At 42.6% G+C, this 20,296-nt stretch overlaps 1 protein-coding gene across 1 annotated transcript in view; it reads right to left on the bottom strand.

The window, feature by feature from the left end:
* SETBP1 (SET binding protein 1) overlaps positions 1-20,296 on the bottom strand; it is a 357,184-nt gene that overhangs the window by 8,138 nt on the left and 328,750 nt on the right. The window contains exon 5 of the mRNA XM_072732276.1: positions 15,543-15,713. Coding sequence (XP_072588377.1) covers positions 15,543-15,713 — 171 coding nt within the window. The remainder of the gene's footprint in view (positions 1-15,542; positions 15,714-20,296) is intronic.

Raw genomic sequence — 20,296 nt, 5'->3', positions numbered from 1 at the left:
ACAGAGTAAACTTCCAAATGCAGAGTTTCAGAGATTTGAACTCATTAAAAAATGCAATGCCTTTTGATATGCAGGACCATCTGATTGTTAAGGAAGTTGGTTAGCCAAATTTCAACAATAACTTTTGCTTAATTGATGAATGAGATTGAAAAAAAAATAGTACTCTGATTTAAGCAAAATCCTTTTGCATGTATGTTTATGTGAAATATCCTTTTAACCTACAACATCTTCTAACAAGTATTGAAACAAAGAGATTTTGGAATCAGAGCTTCAAATTGCTCTATCACAAGTGTTAATAAAAGATCCAAGAAAAAAAAAAAAAGATCCAAGGTTTTCCAAAAGAAGTATTCGAACTCATTCAATTGGCTCTCCTAAAACATTATTAGAAATATTAAAATGACTAAAATTTTGATGATAGTGATGTATTTTCGTTTCATTAATAATACAAAGATGAAATTTAAAATCATTTTAACAATATGATTTCAGCTTTATCTCAACCTTTTAAGATGTATATTTTAAAAGATGAGTGCATATTCTGAATATTTATTTGCATGGGGTAACTGTTCCAAATTATGTTACTGATATTACCACATGATCAAAAACTGGGGCTGCTTTGAAATTATCCTTTCTTTTCCTAAACTCCCGAGAAGTTTATTGACCCAGTATTTAATACTCAGAGATTTTTAACTTTCTTTGAGGGCACAGTGGTGTAAGAAGCCTTAAAGCTTCTGGAAGACACACGGCATATGCTCCTCTTCATACCCCAACTGACAAAGAGCACAGTGCCTTTTTCATAATAGATGCTTGCTTAATATTTCTTGCTGGATTATTTCACATCATAAACTCCTAGAGATCAAAGCCTGGATATCGTTAATCTTTATATTCCCTAGAGCAGCTTTAACTGAATCACATGTAATCCGAAGAGTGTCCTCTCCACGGAGAGCTTCTATAGCGGAGCTTGTTGCAGGCCTTCTGAGGTCCTGCTGCCTAGGTTTTCAGAATCCTCAACTTCTCTAAGCACGGGAGAACTACGCCAGTCCTTTCATGAGCTGAGTGTTGGGGAAACCACTTGTGGCTTTGGACAGATACAGTGGGTGGTCACTTATGTCCAGAGAGAACCTGCTCTGAGCAAGAACCCAGTGAGTTCGCTCAGGAAGCCTCTAGGATAAGTAACCAGGAGGCCTGAGAGAGCTGGGTGAAGGGAGGGACTTGGAGATCAGGGCAGCAGAGGCGCCTGGCTCTGTCCACTCAGGTGCACTGTGCCATGTATTCACTAGTAGAAACTACCCCCAGTGGGTCCACGGAAGAGTCTTTCAAAGCAGGGAGTCTTTCTGAGGATGATGCTTGAGAAGGGCCACAGTGGCTTCTTGGTTTTTGGCACAGAGAGAATTGTGAGTGGTGGCAACTCTGAAACAGGAATCTGAGGGCCACTTAGGCCTACTCTGTTTCTTTCAATTAACTTTGGCTTTTGTCTGTTGCATGTGGCTCAAGCCCCAGCAGACTGACTAGACAAGTTGAGAGGCTGGAGAGAAATGCAGTTAACGCCAGAAAGTTTGACGCTACATCTGCTGAGTCTCACAGCACGCCAGGTGGTCACACGGCGGGGGTGGTCGCACCCTCTCAAAGGGCTCTTTATATTTCTTTTTTCTTTCCTCTCAAACGTGGCATAACTGTATCCTTAACCATAAATACCATCCCTTATATAATACACCAATTATTGTAGATGTGTGTTCGTACTTGATGGTGAGAGATTTTCCTCTTTTAAATTTTGAAAAAAAAAAAAACAAAGAAAGAAAAGAAAAACAGGGAAGAACAAAGAATTCTGCAACAGACAGGATCTTATGGATCTTATGAAAATGTTCACATTTTTAATATTTAGGCTCAGATGAAATTTGCCCATGCTAGAGCTTTAAGAATTCCATCAAATGGTAGGTAATCCATGCTTTATTTTCTTTTTGCTTTTAATAATTGCATTTGTTTACTTAAATACTCAGGCTTGTTATTTACGACCTGATAGAATACATATTGCCTGGGACATTATGAGAATAAGGTTCTAGTCTAGACTTTTCACCCAATTCTGTGCTTCCAGACAAATATCTTGACTTCTTAGCAAGACCCTTAGTAAATAAATATAATCCTCTTAAAAAAAAAAAAAAAGCCATACACCTCCAAGTCTTCTCTGTTCCAGGTAAGACATCTCACTTCCTTCATCTGTGTTTCATATGAAATGAATTCTAGACTATATTCCATTTTGATCATGTTCCTCTGAAGATTTCAGCATCTGCCAAATCTCATCTTAAATTTTGGTGCCTGGAATTGAACTGATTTTCCAAGTATGAAATGATTATGCAGAAAGATTGGGTTGATTAATTTCTGTGATCAAGGCACTATACTTCTGTTAATGAGAGCTACAAAAATAAATAAATAAATAAAACCTGCAAAGTCCCCCCGACCACCAGCAACATCACACTGTTGGGTCCTATTAAATAGAAGCTCAATTAACTCCCTGAATTGCTTTCACATCAACTGCCACCAGACCTGGCCATTGCTATGTGGAATTGGTTTTTGAGCTTAAATACAAGCTTTCTATTTAAATTTGCAAAGTTTAATTTTATTGGTTTTAGTCCAGTGTTCTAGTCTGTTATGAAAAGTTTTGAATCTTAATTTTGTTTTCTCAAAGACTGCCCAGATTTGTAGAATTTCCAGAGGGTTTGAATACCCTCAAAGTTAAGGACTGTCCCTTTAACTCCTTCTGGGCAAGATTCAAGTGACTTAAAATGCATGCTATTGTTTTTCTCTTTATTGAGGTTTTTCAAGGAAAAAAATGGCAATTTACCCAACAAAATAGCCCTCTATTTTCATAAAAACAACAAGGGATGTATACCCATTGCTTGAGACTTTCACATATTTTTGTGTCTGTCTGGTTAGCAGATGATGGATGTGTCACAGAAACAATGACTTTGCATTGCCTACAGGTGTGTGCCCAACTCTATTATTTCTGTCAGAGAGGATATTGCATCTGATGTTGGATTGGGGGAGGGAGGAGGGAGTCTTACATTTTCTTTTATCCAGAGGCAATTCCCTTGCCTTAGTGAGAAGAGAAAAGGAAAGAAAAAAAAAAAAAAAGACAAAACAATACTCGGTGTGTGTCTAGTGCTTTCCAATATCTGCTGGAATTCAGTTTAATTAGATACTCTTGTAAAAGCCACTGAGGACTCTCATTTCAATATTAATCTTTTTGGTCCCCTCTACATTGCTTGTATCTCTCTGACAGCATCTCTTCTGACAGCATAGTCTGTCCTGTGTTAAGATTATGGGATTCATCTGCATTTCTCTCTCCTTTTACACTGTGTTTTAAGGAACAAGGACCATGCCTTATCCATTCTTATTCATTCTTGGAAGAAGCACTGGCTGAGCACATCCCGTGCCAAGCTCTGTGCTAGACACTCAGTTCCGTGCTTCCCGCCTCCCTGTGACCAGCACGGAGCTCAGCTGACTTACTTGAATTGAAATCAATCTACGTGACTTGACCTACACCAACACTTACTGTCTATTTTGTAAAGGCTGTGTGTGAAATATGAAAGGATTTATTGAAGGGGATCCAAATGACTGTAAATTAAATTAGATCTTCACATATTTCAGCTGTTCCCTACTGTCCTCAGAGCACCATTAACTGTTTGCAGTGCCTAGCTATGACCCAAAACATGGAAGTACTGTGAAATATACAGATTGATATCCAAACCACTCCATAGGTGAAATGGAGATTCAATGCCAAAATAAGTTTGGAATTTACTAAGTGCCTTTAAGAAAAGCAGCTTGAACATTTAAGCCAACAGGTTGACTAAACTATGGGGCCCCTGAAAAAGGGAGACATGTACACATTATATGTTACTTATTATCTAACATCAAAAACATTGGGGCAAGGGACAAAGAGACAAGACAGGAACAGAGAGGATAAGTGGTCTTGTCATTCCTGAACATTTGGATCAGAATTACATGGTATAATGTGGGGGAGTGGTCATATGTTTTCTTGGCAAATATCTATACATTCAAGTTCTGAGTGCTATGCCAGTAGTGTGTGTGTGTGTGTGTGTGTGTGTGTGTTTTAAGTTTTTGAATTACCTTTTTTTTTTTTTTAAATATAATCTTGGACAGACTCAAGGCAGCAAATACTTCTTCCTCAGTTTAAGATTTGACAATTTAAGAGGAAAAAGCTCATTCATCATCTTTCCCTTTTAGAGACCATAAATTATTGGCTCTTATACCATGTGGCTTGGATTCTAGGAAAAGTTAGTGTAAACAAACCCAAGTTACAATGCGTGGAGTAAGAGAGTGAGTCATAAACAAAACATAGACATATGCTCTCATATAAATAAGGGCCTGGATCATCAGCTTCCCAAAGTCTGCTTCCCATTAATTACACAACAAAATGAACTTTCCATATGTAAAGCCCAAATCACTTAACTCTGGCATCACGCATGAGACAAAGACCAGGACTGTGGCTATTTAGGCACTAACCAACCTGGATTTCAAAGTAAGGAAAGTTCTCTCAAAATACCTTTGGGTATTGGAGGCCAAGAGAATACCTTGGAGGGGTGTTTTTGAGCTTTGGAACTATACCTAGCCACCTAGGAACGCTGCATGAGGCTGGCCTGCATCCCCTGCGGAACTGAAAGGTATTATCAGGCTTACTCTCTTTTGTTCTGAGCTCAGGTCTTCACAGGGCAAGCCTCGGGTCCAGGCCACACAGGATGTTCAGACATCACTGGGATCAATGAACAGTTGAAATCTCTCCATTAGTTAACATTCTCCCTGTCTTTGGAAACTGTGCATTGGTAGCAGAAATGTGTGTTTCTTCATTATTGCATGAAGGTTATCTGGTCTCTCTGAGTTGAAAGAGGTATCAAGGAAACATGAAACAATTGCTGGGGAAGAGGATTCAACAAGTGGAAGCTCTGAGAGAGGTGAAAGCAGCTGGAGTTCCGTCCCCATGCTCCTTTCTAAAGCAGATCTCGTAAAACACACCAACAGAGTGAGTTACAAAGGACATTTAAGTAACAGCTGTCATGTTTTAGGAGTCCTGGGTAGGGGTGGGAGGTGGAGGTCAACAAGGACTTTCATTCTTTGCTGGGGGTGGGGGGTAGTGGGTATGCTGGGTTGTGGATCATTCAACATTTACTTCAGTAACATCTACTTTGTATCACCATAGACTCTACAGGTGAGACCATGCCAGGTAGCGTTCCTGCCGTCATATGAAACTAAAGTAAAGGGGAAGAAACCCTTTTTTTGGAGCCCCTGTGGCGGGCTGCAGTATGTCACGTTTCCTCATTTAATTGTAATTGCAACTGCATGAGGACATTACTACCTCTGTCATACAGAGATGAGAATGGGAACTTTGGAGGTTAAATGGTTTTCCCTGGGGGTGCCCATCTTTGAAGTGATGGACTTGGCCTTCAAGCAAGGGCTGTCCTACTTCCAAGCCACTTTCGTCCCAAAGTTCCTTTAGGAAGCAAAGAAGACAGGGTACTAAAGAGAGAGTAAGAAAGCCTGGGTTTCCCTATTACTTTTCTACTGTTGACTGCATTACAGTGCCAAATTTCTCTCAATTTCACAATCTCAAAGGCCTCTTCCAACCTCCGAATTCCATAGTTAAATAACACAAGATGTTACTACAGACTACTCATGCTACTTCTGCTAGATTAGGCGTCCCTGTGCATTGTTTTGATCCTGTCACTCTAGTTCAGATGCCTTTGGTGATTCCCGATCGGGGGCCAGACTGCCAGTATCATGAGTGAAGTCGGTCAGGACCCTGAAGGAGGATGGGGGTGGCCGTGGGGTGGGATGAGAAATGAAAGAGAATACGGTGCTCCTAATGGGGCCGCTGTTATTCTCTATCAGTCAATCATTGCCGGGTAGGACTCTGAGCCCAAAGTCATCAGATGGTCTGAGTTTCAAAAAGCCAGAAATCTTAATTATCAGGCAAATCTTCTGATGTTTACAAATTAATTAAAAATTATTATCCACCACCACCAGCACCCCCCCCCCCCCCCGTAGCCCAATCAAACAAATTACAACTGCAGATAGCTATTGGCCATCACTGCCGCTCACAAGGGTCACTGTGCCTCATTCTAGAATTTCAAGTACTCCATATTCTGATGCCCATCCTCTCTTCCAGGCTCACTGTCATCATCTCCATGTATGCTCCCAACTCGAGATGTTGTAAACCTACCCTTTCTGCTTATTTAATTTAATCCAGCTCCATGATGCTCTTTCAGCTCTTCTCTTCCCAGATCATTTTACTCTCTCCCTTGAGTTCCCCAGCATCATTTGGTTGGAAATTAATAACTTATCAATTACTCGATGATATCTCTGTTAGCATCTGAGATTATTATTCAGTCCATTCACTTGTTAATATTAGTTGGTCATCTCATGTTTTGGAATCAGGCCTTCCCAAAGAGTATGAAGGTTCCATAGGGCAGGGGCTAATCTTATACCTGTAGGTATCAGCGTGGCAGGTACTTAAACATTATTTGACAATTGTAATGAAGCCTTATAGAAGTTCCAGGAAGATGAACCTGATACAGCATTTAATATCCTCACAGGTCAGGGGGGCTTTGACTGTGCCTGAGATAAGGCTATTTGGAGTGGGGAGTGAGTATAAAACTTCTAAAGATAGTTAACGGATGTTATGATCTGAGTCATAACACAACTAAATTATGACTTAACATGATTAAATCATGACACGGCATGACTTCATTCTTCGCAGGACAGGGGCCATGGCACAGTGATACATTGTTTTGAGTATGTGATTGGTGTTCTCATCTGCTCTTTTCTTTCTTACCACTGCCTACGAGGAAGAAATTACTTTTCCCGTTTCAGGGATGGGGAAACTGAGACTCAGAAGTCTCAGGAAGACTCAGCGACTTACCTAAGGGAAGGAATGAGTTAAGCCCCGCAAAGCTGTACAAGAACCTGGCCCTTGAATTCCAAACCCACTGCCCACCACATAACTATGTGGTGGCTAGATTTCCTAAACTCCCCCACAGGTGAGGCTTGTAGTTCAGTTCATTTATCTGGACTCCATTTCCTCATCTCTGTCTGCCACGGAGGGGTTGGCAGAGGGCTCTTTGGGGCTGGTCTAACCCAGTCTCGTCTGGTCGGCTCCAATTTAAGCAACAAGAGAAGGAGATGCCCTGGGAGGATGATGTGGGATTATTCAAGTAGCTCCCAGAGGTGGAATGGAGAGGGCTGATGGGTGAGTGATAGCTGGGCCTGCTGTCTGTCTGTCTGTCTGATCATCCTTACTCTGCTTTCCCTCACTGCCTCCTTTCTCCTTATCCCCCCACCCCCTCTGTCTCTGTTGTAGACTGACTATAGCCTGCCTGGACCACTAAAGATCATTCTTAATGACAGTCATTACACAGTTGTTCCTCATTGCCCGAGGCCATTTCCACAGCAATGAGCAGGAAAGACCTTGCCTCCTTTTCCAACAGCAGGGCACGGTATGCCAACTTCACTGGAACCAAGAAGTTTGTCAAAAAACTATCCATTAATTACAGGAAACCCATCGCACTGTCTGTCCCCTACCCCCCACATGAATACAGTTGCCTTTAGTGGCCACTAAATTATCTCGCCACCATTAAACCAACAATCTAATTAGACCCCTGGAAACGGAAAGAGCCAGCGAATGAGGCAGGCACATCACTTTCATCTCAAAACTGATCATAAAATATTTGCGCCCTTTCGTTCCTGGCCACATAAAATCTCCCCCTAGTAGAATGTCTTTTCATTCTCTCCGATTTATAAAGAGGAGCTTGAATATTTGATATAAAATGAGTATCTTAATAGAAATCGCTTCACGTATGGGAGGTTTTCTTTCCCACATTTCGTGGAGCGTGGAGTCCTCATTACAATAATCGCACCTGACTCCCCCTGCGTGTGATGCCTCACAGCCAAACCTCCCACTGGGCTTCAATGGAGGTGGGAATGATACCATCACCGGGAAGAAGATAAAATGTATTATTATCATTACTCTATTTTTAAGAGGGTCTGACTGTGGCAAGAGGTGGTTGGGAACGTAATCTGTACGAAGCTTTCGGAGAAGATAAATTGAGTTAAATTCCTCACAGACGTAGCACTTTCAAACCTGTTATTACACCTTCTGTCTTTCCTAAAATCTCAACTCTGGAGGGGAAAAAAAGTTAAATCAAGTCCAGACATGTTTATTGAGGATTTACTCTGCACCCAGCAACTGTACAAGGTTCTTGACACCCAAATATGATTATGAGTTGCTTAACAGCCTGGTTTTGCTTCCCTTATTTTCATCCTGCATAACACAAGGCTCTGGGAATTTATGTAAGACTCGATCCTCATCAAAGAGGACAAAACTGAAATAGAAAATACAATCGCCACTCTTGGGAAACCAATACTCTGGCCACAATGCAAGACTCTTATATATAAAATAATTAAATCACAGCCTAGTGTTCCATCAATGGAATGGGTGAGTGGGTGATAGCCGGGCTCATCCCCCACATACCAGAGAAGAGCCGAGTGAAGGGAGCCGCGTGCACAGGTTCCTCCTTCTCTTCTCTGAATAAACACACACCCATGTACTGCACTTCTGTGCCACAGAGGCTGATTCTTTGACTCAAAAATACCCTCCCCTCTAGAACATCCTGGTGGATTAGCTGGGAGCTGGTCTGCCATTACTGAACACAAGATTCTGGAGGCCCTGGAGTCTCTTTCAGGTAGCCACTTCTGGCTACGAATGTTGAACATTTGTAGGATGGTTTGCTGTTTCTGGCACTGATATGGGAAGTAAAGGCAACTCATTGCCTCTCAACTCGAAGGACTATAATGCTAACGTATGTGTTTTCCTACACCAGATGGTTTTATGCAGCAAACAAACGGTTGTTGTTCAGTTCATTTTGACTAATATTTAATGGTTATCTATTGTTTACCCCACCTGGGTACTAGGTGCTGGGGTTTTAAAGTTGAATAAGATCTGACAATAGGGAAAGGGACGGTCCAGCATGGGACACAGGCAGGAGCACAGACACCATATTAAGTGTAGGGCTAAATCATCAAGGGGCTTATAATAGGGAACTATGGAGGACAGAGGATGTGACATCCAACTTGGCCGGGAGGTGGTTCTCCAAGTGGCTGGGAGGAAAGGCTTCTTAGAGTTGAAGGCACCATACTGAGTCTTGAAAGATAATCATGACTTAGCCACTTACATGCCTTGAAGGATGGGTGAGGGAGAGAGAACATTCCAGCACAGAAAACACCTGATGGCAACAGCAATAGCAAACATAGCGGTGGTTACAACAGGGCTCATTTACTAACCTGTTGCTGTGCACCAGGCACTCTGCAGAGATGTTCACAAGGACTATCCCATCTATTCCTCACCACAATCTCTGCACCAGGTAGTATGCTTTCCCCCATTTTACAGATATGAACACTGAGGACCAAGTTCAGGCAAAGCCTAAGTGCAGCCTTGAGATCTCAGTGTAGAGGATCTGAAGCAAGAACACATGCATTCAAGTACAGCAGTGCATGGCCCAGGTGTGGTGTGAAGAAAACTGGGTCAAAACGTAGAACCAAGGCAAATGTTAGGGTGCACATCTTTTCAGGTTCCTAGGGTATCATTTTACTGGGCTGCCCCAGGATTAATTATCTGGGGCAATGCACTTTTGTTGGATTTGCTACTCACTACGGACGGCAGGCTCAGACTCTGCCAGGGAATATCTTAACTTGAAGATTTTTGCTCAGAAAATATGCAAATGATTTCTGACTGGTAGAAGAGCCCAGAGGTTATGGCTCATGGCCCATTAGGACATGAACTGAGCAATCTCGCTTGATGGTCTTTCTCCATTGCTTATGCTCCTACAACATCCTGTCCGACTAATTCTTCTTTGGATCAGCTTTACCACCATGTTGGTTTCTTTGTCAGAGTTGAATGAATTTTTGACGTGAGTTTTAAGGTTTTTTTTTTTTGAAAATCACACTCTGACCATGGAATTCCATAGTCATCAACATTATTAACATTTCTGGTTATTAACATTTCTAAGGAGTTGTGGTTGGAGCAGAAGGCAGGGGCTAGATTCTGGAGTGTTTGGGGTTTCTCTGGGATATTTATAGCTGTGGCCATGGGACAGCTCAGTTGCTCTAGGATGTCCATATGCAATCAGAAAAGAGCTTATTTCCTCCTTTTTGGGCAAAAATAAAAAGTTTGGGGGGTTTCTCAGAAGGCCTTTGATGCGATGAGAGCCTCAGGGAAGCACAGAAGCTTCCAACCCTACTGGGTCTCTTCGTGGCCCAGAGCCAAGGGGAGGGGAGCTCTCTAGGCAGAGTCATTCTGTGCTGCTTCTAACATGGGTTTGTAGGCAGCACATTTCAGGCAACTTCAACAATTCATTTTTAAACTAAAGCTTTATTTTTGCTAGATCTTTTCTGAAGGTTTTCTGCTGTATATTTTAAGTGATTAATCTGGCCTTGTAGAAATTTATTTTACAATTTGAAGACTTCTTCAATTTCTACACTTACAGCACTTGGATGTTCCAAATCCTACTAATTTGTACATTTATTTGCTCTATTTTGGTTTGAAAGACAAGACTGAATTGGTACACTATTTTAGTTAGGAGCATCAAATGATGATTCCACATGAGCACAAAGCAAAGAAAACAAATAATTTTTACAATTCTTATTGCAAAAGAATTCATTGCTTTTTGCACCTGAATATGATTTCTTTATTCTGGGCCCTTCTCCATAAATGGCAGTTGGTTAATTGAAAAATCAGGCATGCTACAGTTTGGGGGCCAGAAGCAATTTTCATGATTATTTTGCTCCAGCTACTAGAATACTGGATTTCTTTCTAATTCCATTAGAATTAAGAATTTATTCTTTTATTTGGGAAGGTGACTTTTCAAGCTTAAGGTATTGCATATTGATTACAGGTATTTGTCAGTTTGACGGGGCTGAGTTTGGTTCATTATTAAATGGTTTACCTAATACCAGTCTCTGCCTTCAGAAGCCAAATGTCCAATATGCTTGTGACATTGATTTAGTATTTTGTCCTTTATTTATTTTATTATTATTATTTCTTAAGCTTTTACTTAAATTCCAGTTAGTTAACATATGATAGAATATTAGTTTCAGTGGTACAAGTTAGTGATTCAACACTTCCATGTATCACCAAGTGCTCATCACAGCAAGTGCACTGCTTAATCCCTTCACCTATCTTACCCATCCTTCCACCCAGTATTTCCACTTATCCATAGGCTCTGGTAGTTGTAGTCAAGGCAGATCATATAGTTTTAGAGAATAATGGATTAGCCTTGATACAAAACAGATACAAACTATGAGTTGTGCTTACCTGCCTCCTGCTGTTACCTCTCTCTGGGCCACGCCTTGAGCAGTTGAGATTTGGTGATAGCAACCCTGATACATGTCTTTTTTTTCTCCTTGGATTTAAGATGAGAGGATATTGAGGGTGTGTGTGTGTGTGTGTGTGTGTGTGTGTGTGTTCTGACTTTCAGGTGCAGAACTGTAGAGGTTTTGTTTCCTTGAGGTTTTACTGAATTCCTAAAGAATTTTTAATCTATTTAATAATGTAGCCTCATCTTAAACACAAAGGTAAGGGGCACATTTCAGTAATGAAATCACAAATTCTCTTCACGTTGCGTGACCTTCCTGAGAAGTTAGTTCAATATGTAGGAGAGCAGAGAAATTAGCCTGACTTATTCAGGTATGGATTATCTGATATGGTTATTAAATCATGATTGGGACAGAGCAATAGAAGTTATTTCAAATTATGCATCACTTTAAACAAACTTTATTGAAGCCTTTACTGCATTAGCCCTAATTATTCACAATGATGATGCAGTGCTCCCTTGAATCAGACCCAGCTCTGTGGCCAGGGACTGTGGCTGATCGATAGCTATTGAGCAGTTTGATCACGAAGGCTGACCTGCTTGAGCACCAGTGGCAGCCATGGCCATCCCTCCCTCCCAGTAGCTCACAAACTGACATGTTCTCCGTCTGGCCTCCCTCTCCTGCAGCTCATCCTCTGCCTCTTCCTCCAAATCAATAACTTTATAATCAGCATGCTTCCCAGACTCTGAGAAGCTAAAAAATTGCCTTAAACAAAACACACACACACACACACACACACACACACACACACACCCTACCCACCCATCCACCTGCCCCTCCATATATCTACACTCAAGCTAGAAAAGACATGTTTTCAACCTCTGACCCACATCCATTTCTTCCATGTTAAAATGTTTATAAAATAAGGTAGAGAATGTTTTGTTTGTTTTTTGACCAAAGATCACCTATTTAAAAAAATACTGTGAGGACTCTAGCCTGATTATTTGGCAAGTATTTAACAACAGCCTACCACATGTCCATCAAATGTTTCCCATTTGATGGTTAACTCCCATGATGAAGCATGTTTTTCTCAGATGTCTGCCACCATGTCTGGTGCTGTATAAGCACACAGCTACTGTTTCACCATGATTCATTACACTCAGTGATTAATTATTGAGCATCTACTATGTGTCAGGGGGCATACCAGATACATTAGCATTCATTACTTGAAAAGGAAAGGAATTTCTAATTACTTGAATTCTTTCAGTACATTTTGTATCTCTAGACATGACTTCTTAAATTAATTTTGCTTTCTAAGACACTTAGTTTTATGCTCTTTTCCTCTTTTCCCCCACTTTGCACTTGTCTGGTCTTCAAAACCACTCTGTAGAAATGATGACCTATTGAAAACAGACCAGAAGTACTTCCAAATTACCTTGCTTATAGCGAAAGATGAAAAAGAGACCCTAAATAAAACAAAAATGAAGTGAATTGTCTCAGCAGAAATATCTATGACTAATGCACAAGCACACAATTGAATGAAATCAAACCAAGACACTGCTTACTAACTTTCTACTGTGTGTCTGCCTATGGTTAAAGTATCAAAAGATGAGTTTCACTTGCTATTCCCTAAAAGAAGTAGGAATCCATAATTAGGGAGAAAGAAACCTGCCTTTGCTCATGTTGGGCCCAGGACAGAAGGGAGAATCCACTGGAAATCAGGCAATAAATCAAGAAGTTTGAGTTCCAACCCAATTGCATGACCTCAGGGCAGTCTCTGAATCTCAGGAGCAATCACGTGTGAATCACATATGAAACAGGGTGTTGGACACGAGCCCAGACTGTGTGACCCTAACTCTCTTAGGTTTGTGGGAAGCCATTTATCTGTGGGGAGCGGAATCTAAGGAAGGTCTGGCCTCCAGCACCTGGAGAGATCTCTGGCTTGTGTTCTCCCAAAAGTTCTGCTTAGCAGCCTGAGACCCGGAAATGGACCAAATCTGAAATTCTCATGAGGGTCTCATTTTAGCACTGCCAAAAATAAACAGCCCATTCCTGCATCCTGAAACAGGAGAGCTTTGGCTCAGCTCTGATTACCAGAGAAGCAGGTTTAAAAGTTTAATACTCACCTGTTTCTAAGCCTGTTTGGCCTACTTGTAAATGACTGGATGCAAATTGAGGAGGGGAGCCTGTGAAAGCATGGGGTCCAAAGAATGCACTCTCTCACTCTGAATAGAAAGAGCTGAGGGGAAGAAATGGGGGACCACCTGTCTTTTGCCCCTGGGAAATATCTGTGCTTGGCAAGCAAAGGCAGAAATATACAGGCTAATTTCTAAATCCATAAACGGAGCTCTCCAGAGCTTAACCAACAAGGTTGCATAAGTAATTATCTGGGTGGATAGCGTGCACTCCAACCCAAAGCTTTCACTCCAGCCAAGTGGAGTTCTGGGCTTGGCACTAGCTCCCACATCCAGGACCATGTCCACTTTGCTCCCTCTGCCTGGACACCCTCTCGCAAAGGCTCTACCATCCTTGGGTCAAGTCTCAGGGTAGCTTCTCCCTCACTCACCCACGACCTTCCCTCTGACCTCTCCCTGTTCTCATTGCAGGCACCGTTTACCTGGCATTTCCACCAAGAACTTCTCACTTCATACCTAGCACATGAAAGGTGGGTAGATTCACGATCACATCTGAGAGACTCTCCCATCCCTTCTAAGCAAGATTTCCCAAAAAGCTGAGGAGAGAATAGCATTTCCAAGAGATGTTAAGAGCTAGGGCCAGAAAAATGGGTTCTGTGGTCAGATACGATTGTAAAATTCTGTGTCTCTCTTTCCTGGAACATCACAGTGCACACACTAGTCAATTCAAGGCTGTGAGAAGCCCTGTGGGAAGAAAGCGGGTATAAAGCAGCATTCCCTGTACTCTCTTAACTATGCAAATACCTTTTATCACAAGACACCTACTAATGTCTTGCAGAACTCAGTTTGGGAAATGTCACTCCAAATATTTCCTTCTATAGTTTCAATCAGGCACATTTTCTAATTACCAGTAATTTCCATCAAGGAGGTAGGTATGAAGACCAGTTGAGTTCTTTGTTCAAAGCAACCTGCTTAGTGAGAAGATGAGTGTAGAGTGAATATCAATAATGAGTCTCTTCCTGGGGTTCCAATTGTAATAGGCATTTCTAAACACTACAACATGCTTAACATTTACCAGTGCATGAATTCCACAACGGGCCCTCCTGTGTGCCACGAAGATAGCAAGCACCTAAATCATGGATTCCACCCCTGAGGTCTGTACAGTTTCATTGTGAGAAGAAGTTAACAGGGGACAGTTCTGTAGTCTCTGGGTAGGTAGCAAACACCTACCCAGATGAGACCCTGGGTGCTGTGTGCCTTCAGGGGATGCTGGACCTTGAAGGTCTGTAGGATGTGAGCAGGAGTCAAGGAAGGCTGTCCTCAAAGAAAGGTGTTAAGCCACGTCCAAGGCTTGCTTTCTTGCCAGGAGGGATAGCATGCAGGGGCGTTGGTGCAGGCACTGGTGGGGGATTATGTGGGGAGCCAAGGAAGGCAGAGCATCTGGGATGTCTGAATAAGGAGTTTATATTTTATCAACAGCCAGTGAAGAGTCAGGTGACTATTGAAGAATTCGTGATATCATGGGGTAGATGAAGCAAGGCTTCAGAGAAACTCTGATTATTGACTCCCAACCCCTGTGAGCCAGGGAGCTGATCAAATGCAGTGGTCCACAGCATGGGTGCTGGGCCTACGTTGGCATCCTCACTGTCCACAGGTTTGTGGGGCCAGGCTCTTGATGCCTGGCTTCCTCTTCTGAACTGAAGGCATAGGTAAACCTCACAGGCCTCTTTTAGAAGTCACCTAAGATAACATATTTAAAGCCCTCGATGCAAAGATTAATAAATAAATCTCTTGATGCTTGATGAGAAGTCATTAATACTGTTATCATTCAGTTGCTACTCATGAGCTTTTGCCCCCAGGTCCTAAGCTTATCTCTTTCCTTTCTTCCCACTTGAAAACCCAGTAGGGACACAGGCTGAGTATCTATGGGAGGTTGGCTAAGCAGAGAACCTAGATGGCACAGCATGTTCCCCGTGGGCCTTCTCCATGCCCACCTTCATGGGGCTAAACCCGAAGCCTCTGCACAGTGCTCACCTGCATCAGACGTGGCTGCAGATGCAGCAAGGAGCGATAACACCGGGCTCGGTGGGATTGCCACACTGTCCACTGTGGCTGGCTTCTTCCTGGTCATCATGGTGGACGCAGAGCCCTCGTTCTTACTATGTGGTGCCGTTTGGTCCACTTTTAGGTGGGGACTTGGCATCCCTATGAAAGAATAAACCCGAAGCTTATAGTTACTTGAAGGAATAGGAAAATAGACAATAGAAAACGTAAAAGTGAGCTGAGGAAATTGTTAGAATCACGTGACCTCCTTCTGGTACACCAAGAATGAAATCTTAGAACATTTAAAGAGAAAAAAATAAATATTAGCAGCATGACTGGTTTGGGTTTCATGGCTGAGATTAGTGGTGACAACATTCCTTGGTTATGTGGAAGCAGGGGCACAGGCCCAGTGGAGCAGGAGAGTCCAGCAGGTATTCCTTTGTCTTCGGTGGGTCAAGAAGCCCATCTTTCTAGACATTGTGTCATGTGCAGCATGACGGGGACAAAGGGGCCCCATTCTAGCTTCTCATCTCATCTGGCTGGGGACACAAGACTAAAGGAGTAAGAAAAATTGGGTGACACATAAGGGCAGGCTTCACGTCCTAGGTGCTCGGGGACCACTAAGGGGTTCGGGATTCACGTGGGGACAAGTGAGGATAGGCTTTCCAGAGCTCATGCTAAAGCAGCAAGGAAGAGGGAAAAGCTATTCTTAATCCCATGAAGAGAGTACACTAAGTTCTGGGTAGGGAACGAAGATGATTCGGACGAGAGGCCAGGCTGCCAGAGCACAAGTTGCATCGTGGGGGCTGCTGTGTAACGACAGTCCCCATGGCCCAGTGAATGTTGATTTGGAGGCTTTTCAGTCTCTGGTCCTAATAAGCATCAGAAATCATGTCTTTGTGATGCCGAAGAGCACCTCTCGTGAAGCGCCTCTGTAAATGCCTGGAAATGTGCTATGTGACAAATTACAGAGCGATTCTGGAACGTTGCTTTGTAGGCCAAGCAAATCCAGGCTCTCTTAATTTTTAGCTATGTGATCATAAGCAAGTAACTTAACATCTCCAAGCTTTAAGATTCCTCGGCCTACAAATGGGGTGGAACAGTATAAGCTCACAGGGGTGGCTGAGAGTATCCCTCAATTGATTAATGTAAAGCACTTAGAGCGATGTCTGGCACACCGTCCATGACCTGTAAGTGTGTCCTGTTACTGTTACTCTTACTATTATCACTGTCTGCCCCGTAGCCTGTTGCTTCATCGTGGCAACTGGAAGCAGCTGGCAAAGGCTCCCCTCTCTTCCCTGACCCGACCAAGGACCTCTGGGCCCCTCCTATGTCCCCAGCTGCAGAAAAGTGGCTCTCCAACTGGTCCAAGCCTCAGGCCAGAGGCTCAGGGTGTCTGAATCTGAATGTCAAATGGTCAGCCACAGAGAATTCTTCATTTCTAGGCTACCTGCCAGTGAGAGCAACAACAAATAGGGCTTTATCACAATAGCCCTTGACCCTTGTTCTTCCAACCCAACCACCATGAAGTGATTCAGTCCTCTCCCAGAGTAACGTTATGTTGCTGCCACCGTGAAAGCAGCTCAGATGGGGCTGGTGGCAGCCCTGTGAAGTGGGTAGCACAGAGCGACTAGTTTCTTAATTTTACAGATGAGGAAAACACATTTCTGAGAGGTTATGAGATAACTAACTAAACTCACACAGCCCTAATGTTAGGGCGGGGAGTCTGCAAACAGCCAGATGCTAAATCCTTGGTCTGTGGGTCATCCTGGCCTAGCTGGTTGTCTGCTAACACCTGTCTACCGCCCTTGTCTGCCGACAGCACTGTTCACATCAAGCATGCCCAGGCCCTAGCCTCACACCTGGAAAAGGCACCTGTAACCACCTAGGGAAGAAAGTCATATTGACATTTTCATTTACGTACTACGCCATCCCACCCTCTGAAACCATCCCCTCTTGTGTTGTGAATAATAATGCTGTTTATACTTCTTGGATTTTATATTTTATAGCATTTTGACAGTGGAGGTAGACAGACATCAAATTCGGTGACAGAAAGATTGCAAGGCATGACCATCAAGAAGCCAGGAAGGGCTGCAAACGTGGACAGCCTGCCCATTTGTGAAATATGCAGGTGTGTCAGGGATGGGCGAGGCACATCACTATAGTACATGTAAAATACACACAGAATCACCCACCAGGAGATACATCCAAACGGGTAATAGTTGCTATTCTCAGGAAGGAGGCAACAGGAAAGTTTGGTGAGGAAGAGAGAGTTTTTACCTTTACTCCCTTAGCCTTCTTTATTGTTAATTTTTTTATTGTTAATATTTTTTATTGTTAATATTTTTAAAGCCACACACATATTAAACTTTGTTTCCTTTGAGAAAATTAGCAGACTTGTGGGAAAATCGAGAAGTCTACGAGAGCACAGGCTTTGGGGAAGAATGCTATGCTTGGACAACTGGCTGCGAACAGCCTCAACTGGGGACAGCAGGCCTGAGTCTGACGAGAGTCCCCCAGTTCGGTATGCCATGCCACTGGGGTCACGCTCCCCTTGAATGGAGGCAAGTGTGCCTTCCATGGCACACCTCTGCAACTCCAAGCCGCCACAGAGTTCTGTTGGATAACAGCTCCTCTGGAAAAACCCATTGATATGTCATCTTTGTACCTGTGGACACAGGTTAGGAAGGTAATTCTTTGCCCAGATTATGACACAGACCCATTTAGGGAACAAGCCGCAAACAGGATTAGCAGGAGGATATTTAACTCTCACTTGGGAACAAACTGATTTCAAGTCATTTTTGTTGTACCCATTTTCATGCAAATGTTCACAATCCAAATTAGTCTCAGTCCACATCATTTCATTAAAGTTCATTCGATCATACCTCTATTGGGCATACTTTGCTATTCAAGTGTTTATGTTAAAAGTAATAAAATGACACTTAAAAACTCTATAATTCAAATTGTCACTATTAGCTGTCTTGAAAACCCTCGATAATTTAGGATTTTCTAGATTATTGTACTGTTTGTCAGTTGCCATCCAATGAATTTGAAAAGCAATTAGGAAAAAAAGAAAAAAGAGCCCTGATGTTTTCTCAGACATTTTTGGGTTTTGAAAGGATTATGGAAACAATCCCAGAAATAGCATACATGAGCAAGTATATTAGATAAGCTTTCAACAAGGACTAATCTAACAGCATTTGGAAAACACAAAATCTGCCTGAGAGCAGAGGGCTTGGGGTACTGGAATGGGTGACTCCTCCCAGGGACACAGCACTGGGCAGGCTGGGCACCAGAAGTTTTGTTTCCCGTCATTCCAGGCGGCAGCTGATGCTCCATGGTGAGGTGCCCAAATGATCGGACATAGTTCTCAGAGACCTGACATGAGGGCAGAATGCTGGGACATTTGGAAAGTTTCTTCCCAGCATGGCCCTAGCTTCCCATCTCTCCATGGGAGGGAGACGTGTGAAGCTGGAGGTCCACCAGGATGAGACCTGGAGATGGCGTTGTGCTGACTGGACCATGGAGCTATGTTACTTCAACTAACCCTGGGACCTGAGTCCAGATGAGCATAGCTTTGATGTGGGACAGGATCACTTCTCAACCTCACACAGCAGACTGTGGAGAGCACATACGGGGTGTGTGTCCAGCACATCCGTAAACCCCAACACAGAACAGATTGTACTCAGGCGTGCATATTTGGAGGCCAGTACGTTTTTTAAAGGAGGAAATAACAATGCTAATAACTATGTGGATCCAACATCTGTTCACAATTAAAAGACAGAGCCAAGAGGAAATATTTTTTAAAAGTTAAACCTATAGGAAAACATTCTGCTAATAACCTGTTGACCTCTATTGATACGTTTTTTAAAAAGCCTTTGAAACTGGGCTGTGGTGTATCGAGGGACAGTCACTCATTTTCAAAGGTAATTTCTCATAGACCACTTATCCCCTCAAACCTCTACCTGCACACCGTGTTTGCATTAGGGACTTGATTTATGGATTCCCACTCCTCCGATGCAGAAGCTGACTTCCTGTTGCCTTGGTTACTTGGAGCTTAGTTCAAGGTTAAAGTACTCCCAAATCAGTATCAGTGGCAGGCGCTGCATCTAGCGGCCAAGTTATTGACTGCCCCGGGATGCAAAAAGGTCAGAGACCAAAGCACTGTTTACTGCCTTAAGGGTGAGTCAATAGCTTCAATATTTTGATTCTGTTTCTTCCAAAGTAGTAGTTGCTGTTCAATTACCTCTTCCTGGGGTTGTTCAAGGTCACAGGGGTCATGGAGGAAAAGCAGGGTCTGTGTTGGCTGACTTTCCCAGGATCCCTTTAATGAGCTCTGTGACCTTGGATAATAAAAACCAGCCTCACCTTAGAGTAATGTGTATGTTGCTCTAGGTTTACAAAGCCACTTTATCTCATTTTCTTTAGGGGGAAAACAAACAGAAAATCTTTGTAAGATGAGTACTATGTATTCCCCTTTTCTAGATCAGAGAAAGGGCGTCTAGAGAGGTTGCATAACTTATGTAAAATCATACAGTTGGTAAGAGGTGGGGAGATCTAGATCCTGACTCCTTGATGGGTCCTCATGTCACAAGTTCTTTAATATAGAGAGGCTAATGGAATAGTCACCTAGGGATCATATGTAATTCATATTGTAAGACCCACTATAGAGAGCAGTAGATCTAGAAAATACTATGTGATTAATATAGGCTTGTTGAACACCTTAATTAATATTTTAATTATAT

Source organism: Vulpes vulpes, chromosome 13, assembly GCF_048418805.1.
Source record: "Vulpes vulpes isolate BD-2025 chromosome 13, VulVul3, whole genome shotgun sequence".
Classification (NCBI taxonomy): Eukaryota; Metazoa; Chordata; class Mammalia; order Carnivora; family Canidae; genus Vulpes; species Vulpes vulpes.
Note: the sequence above shows the minus strand (reverse complement) of the source record. Positions and strands in the feature narration are given on the sequence as shown.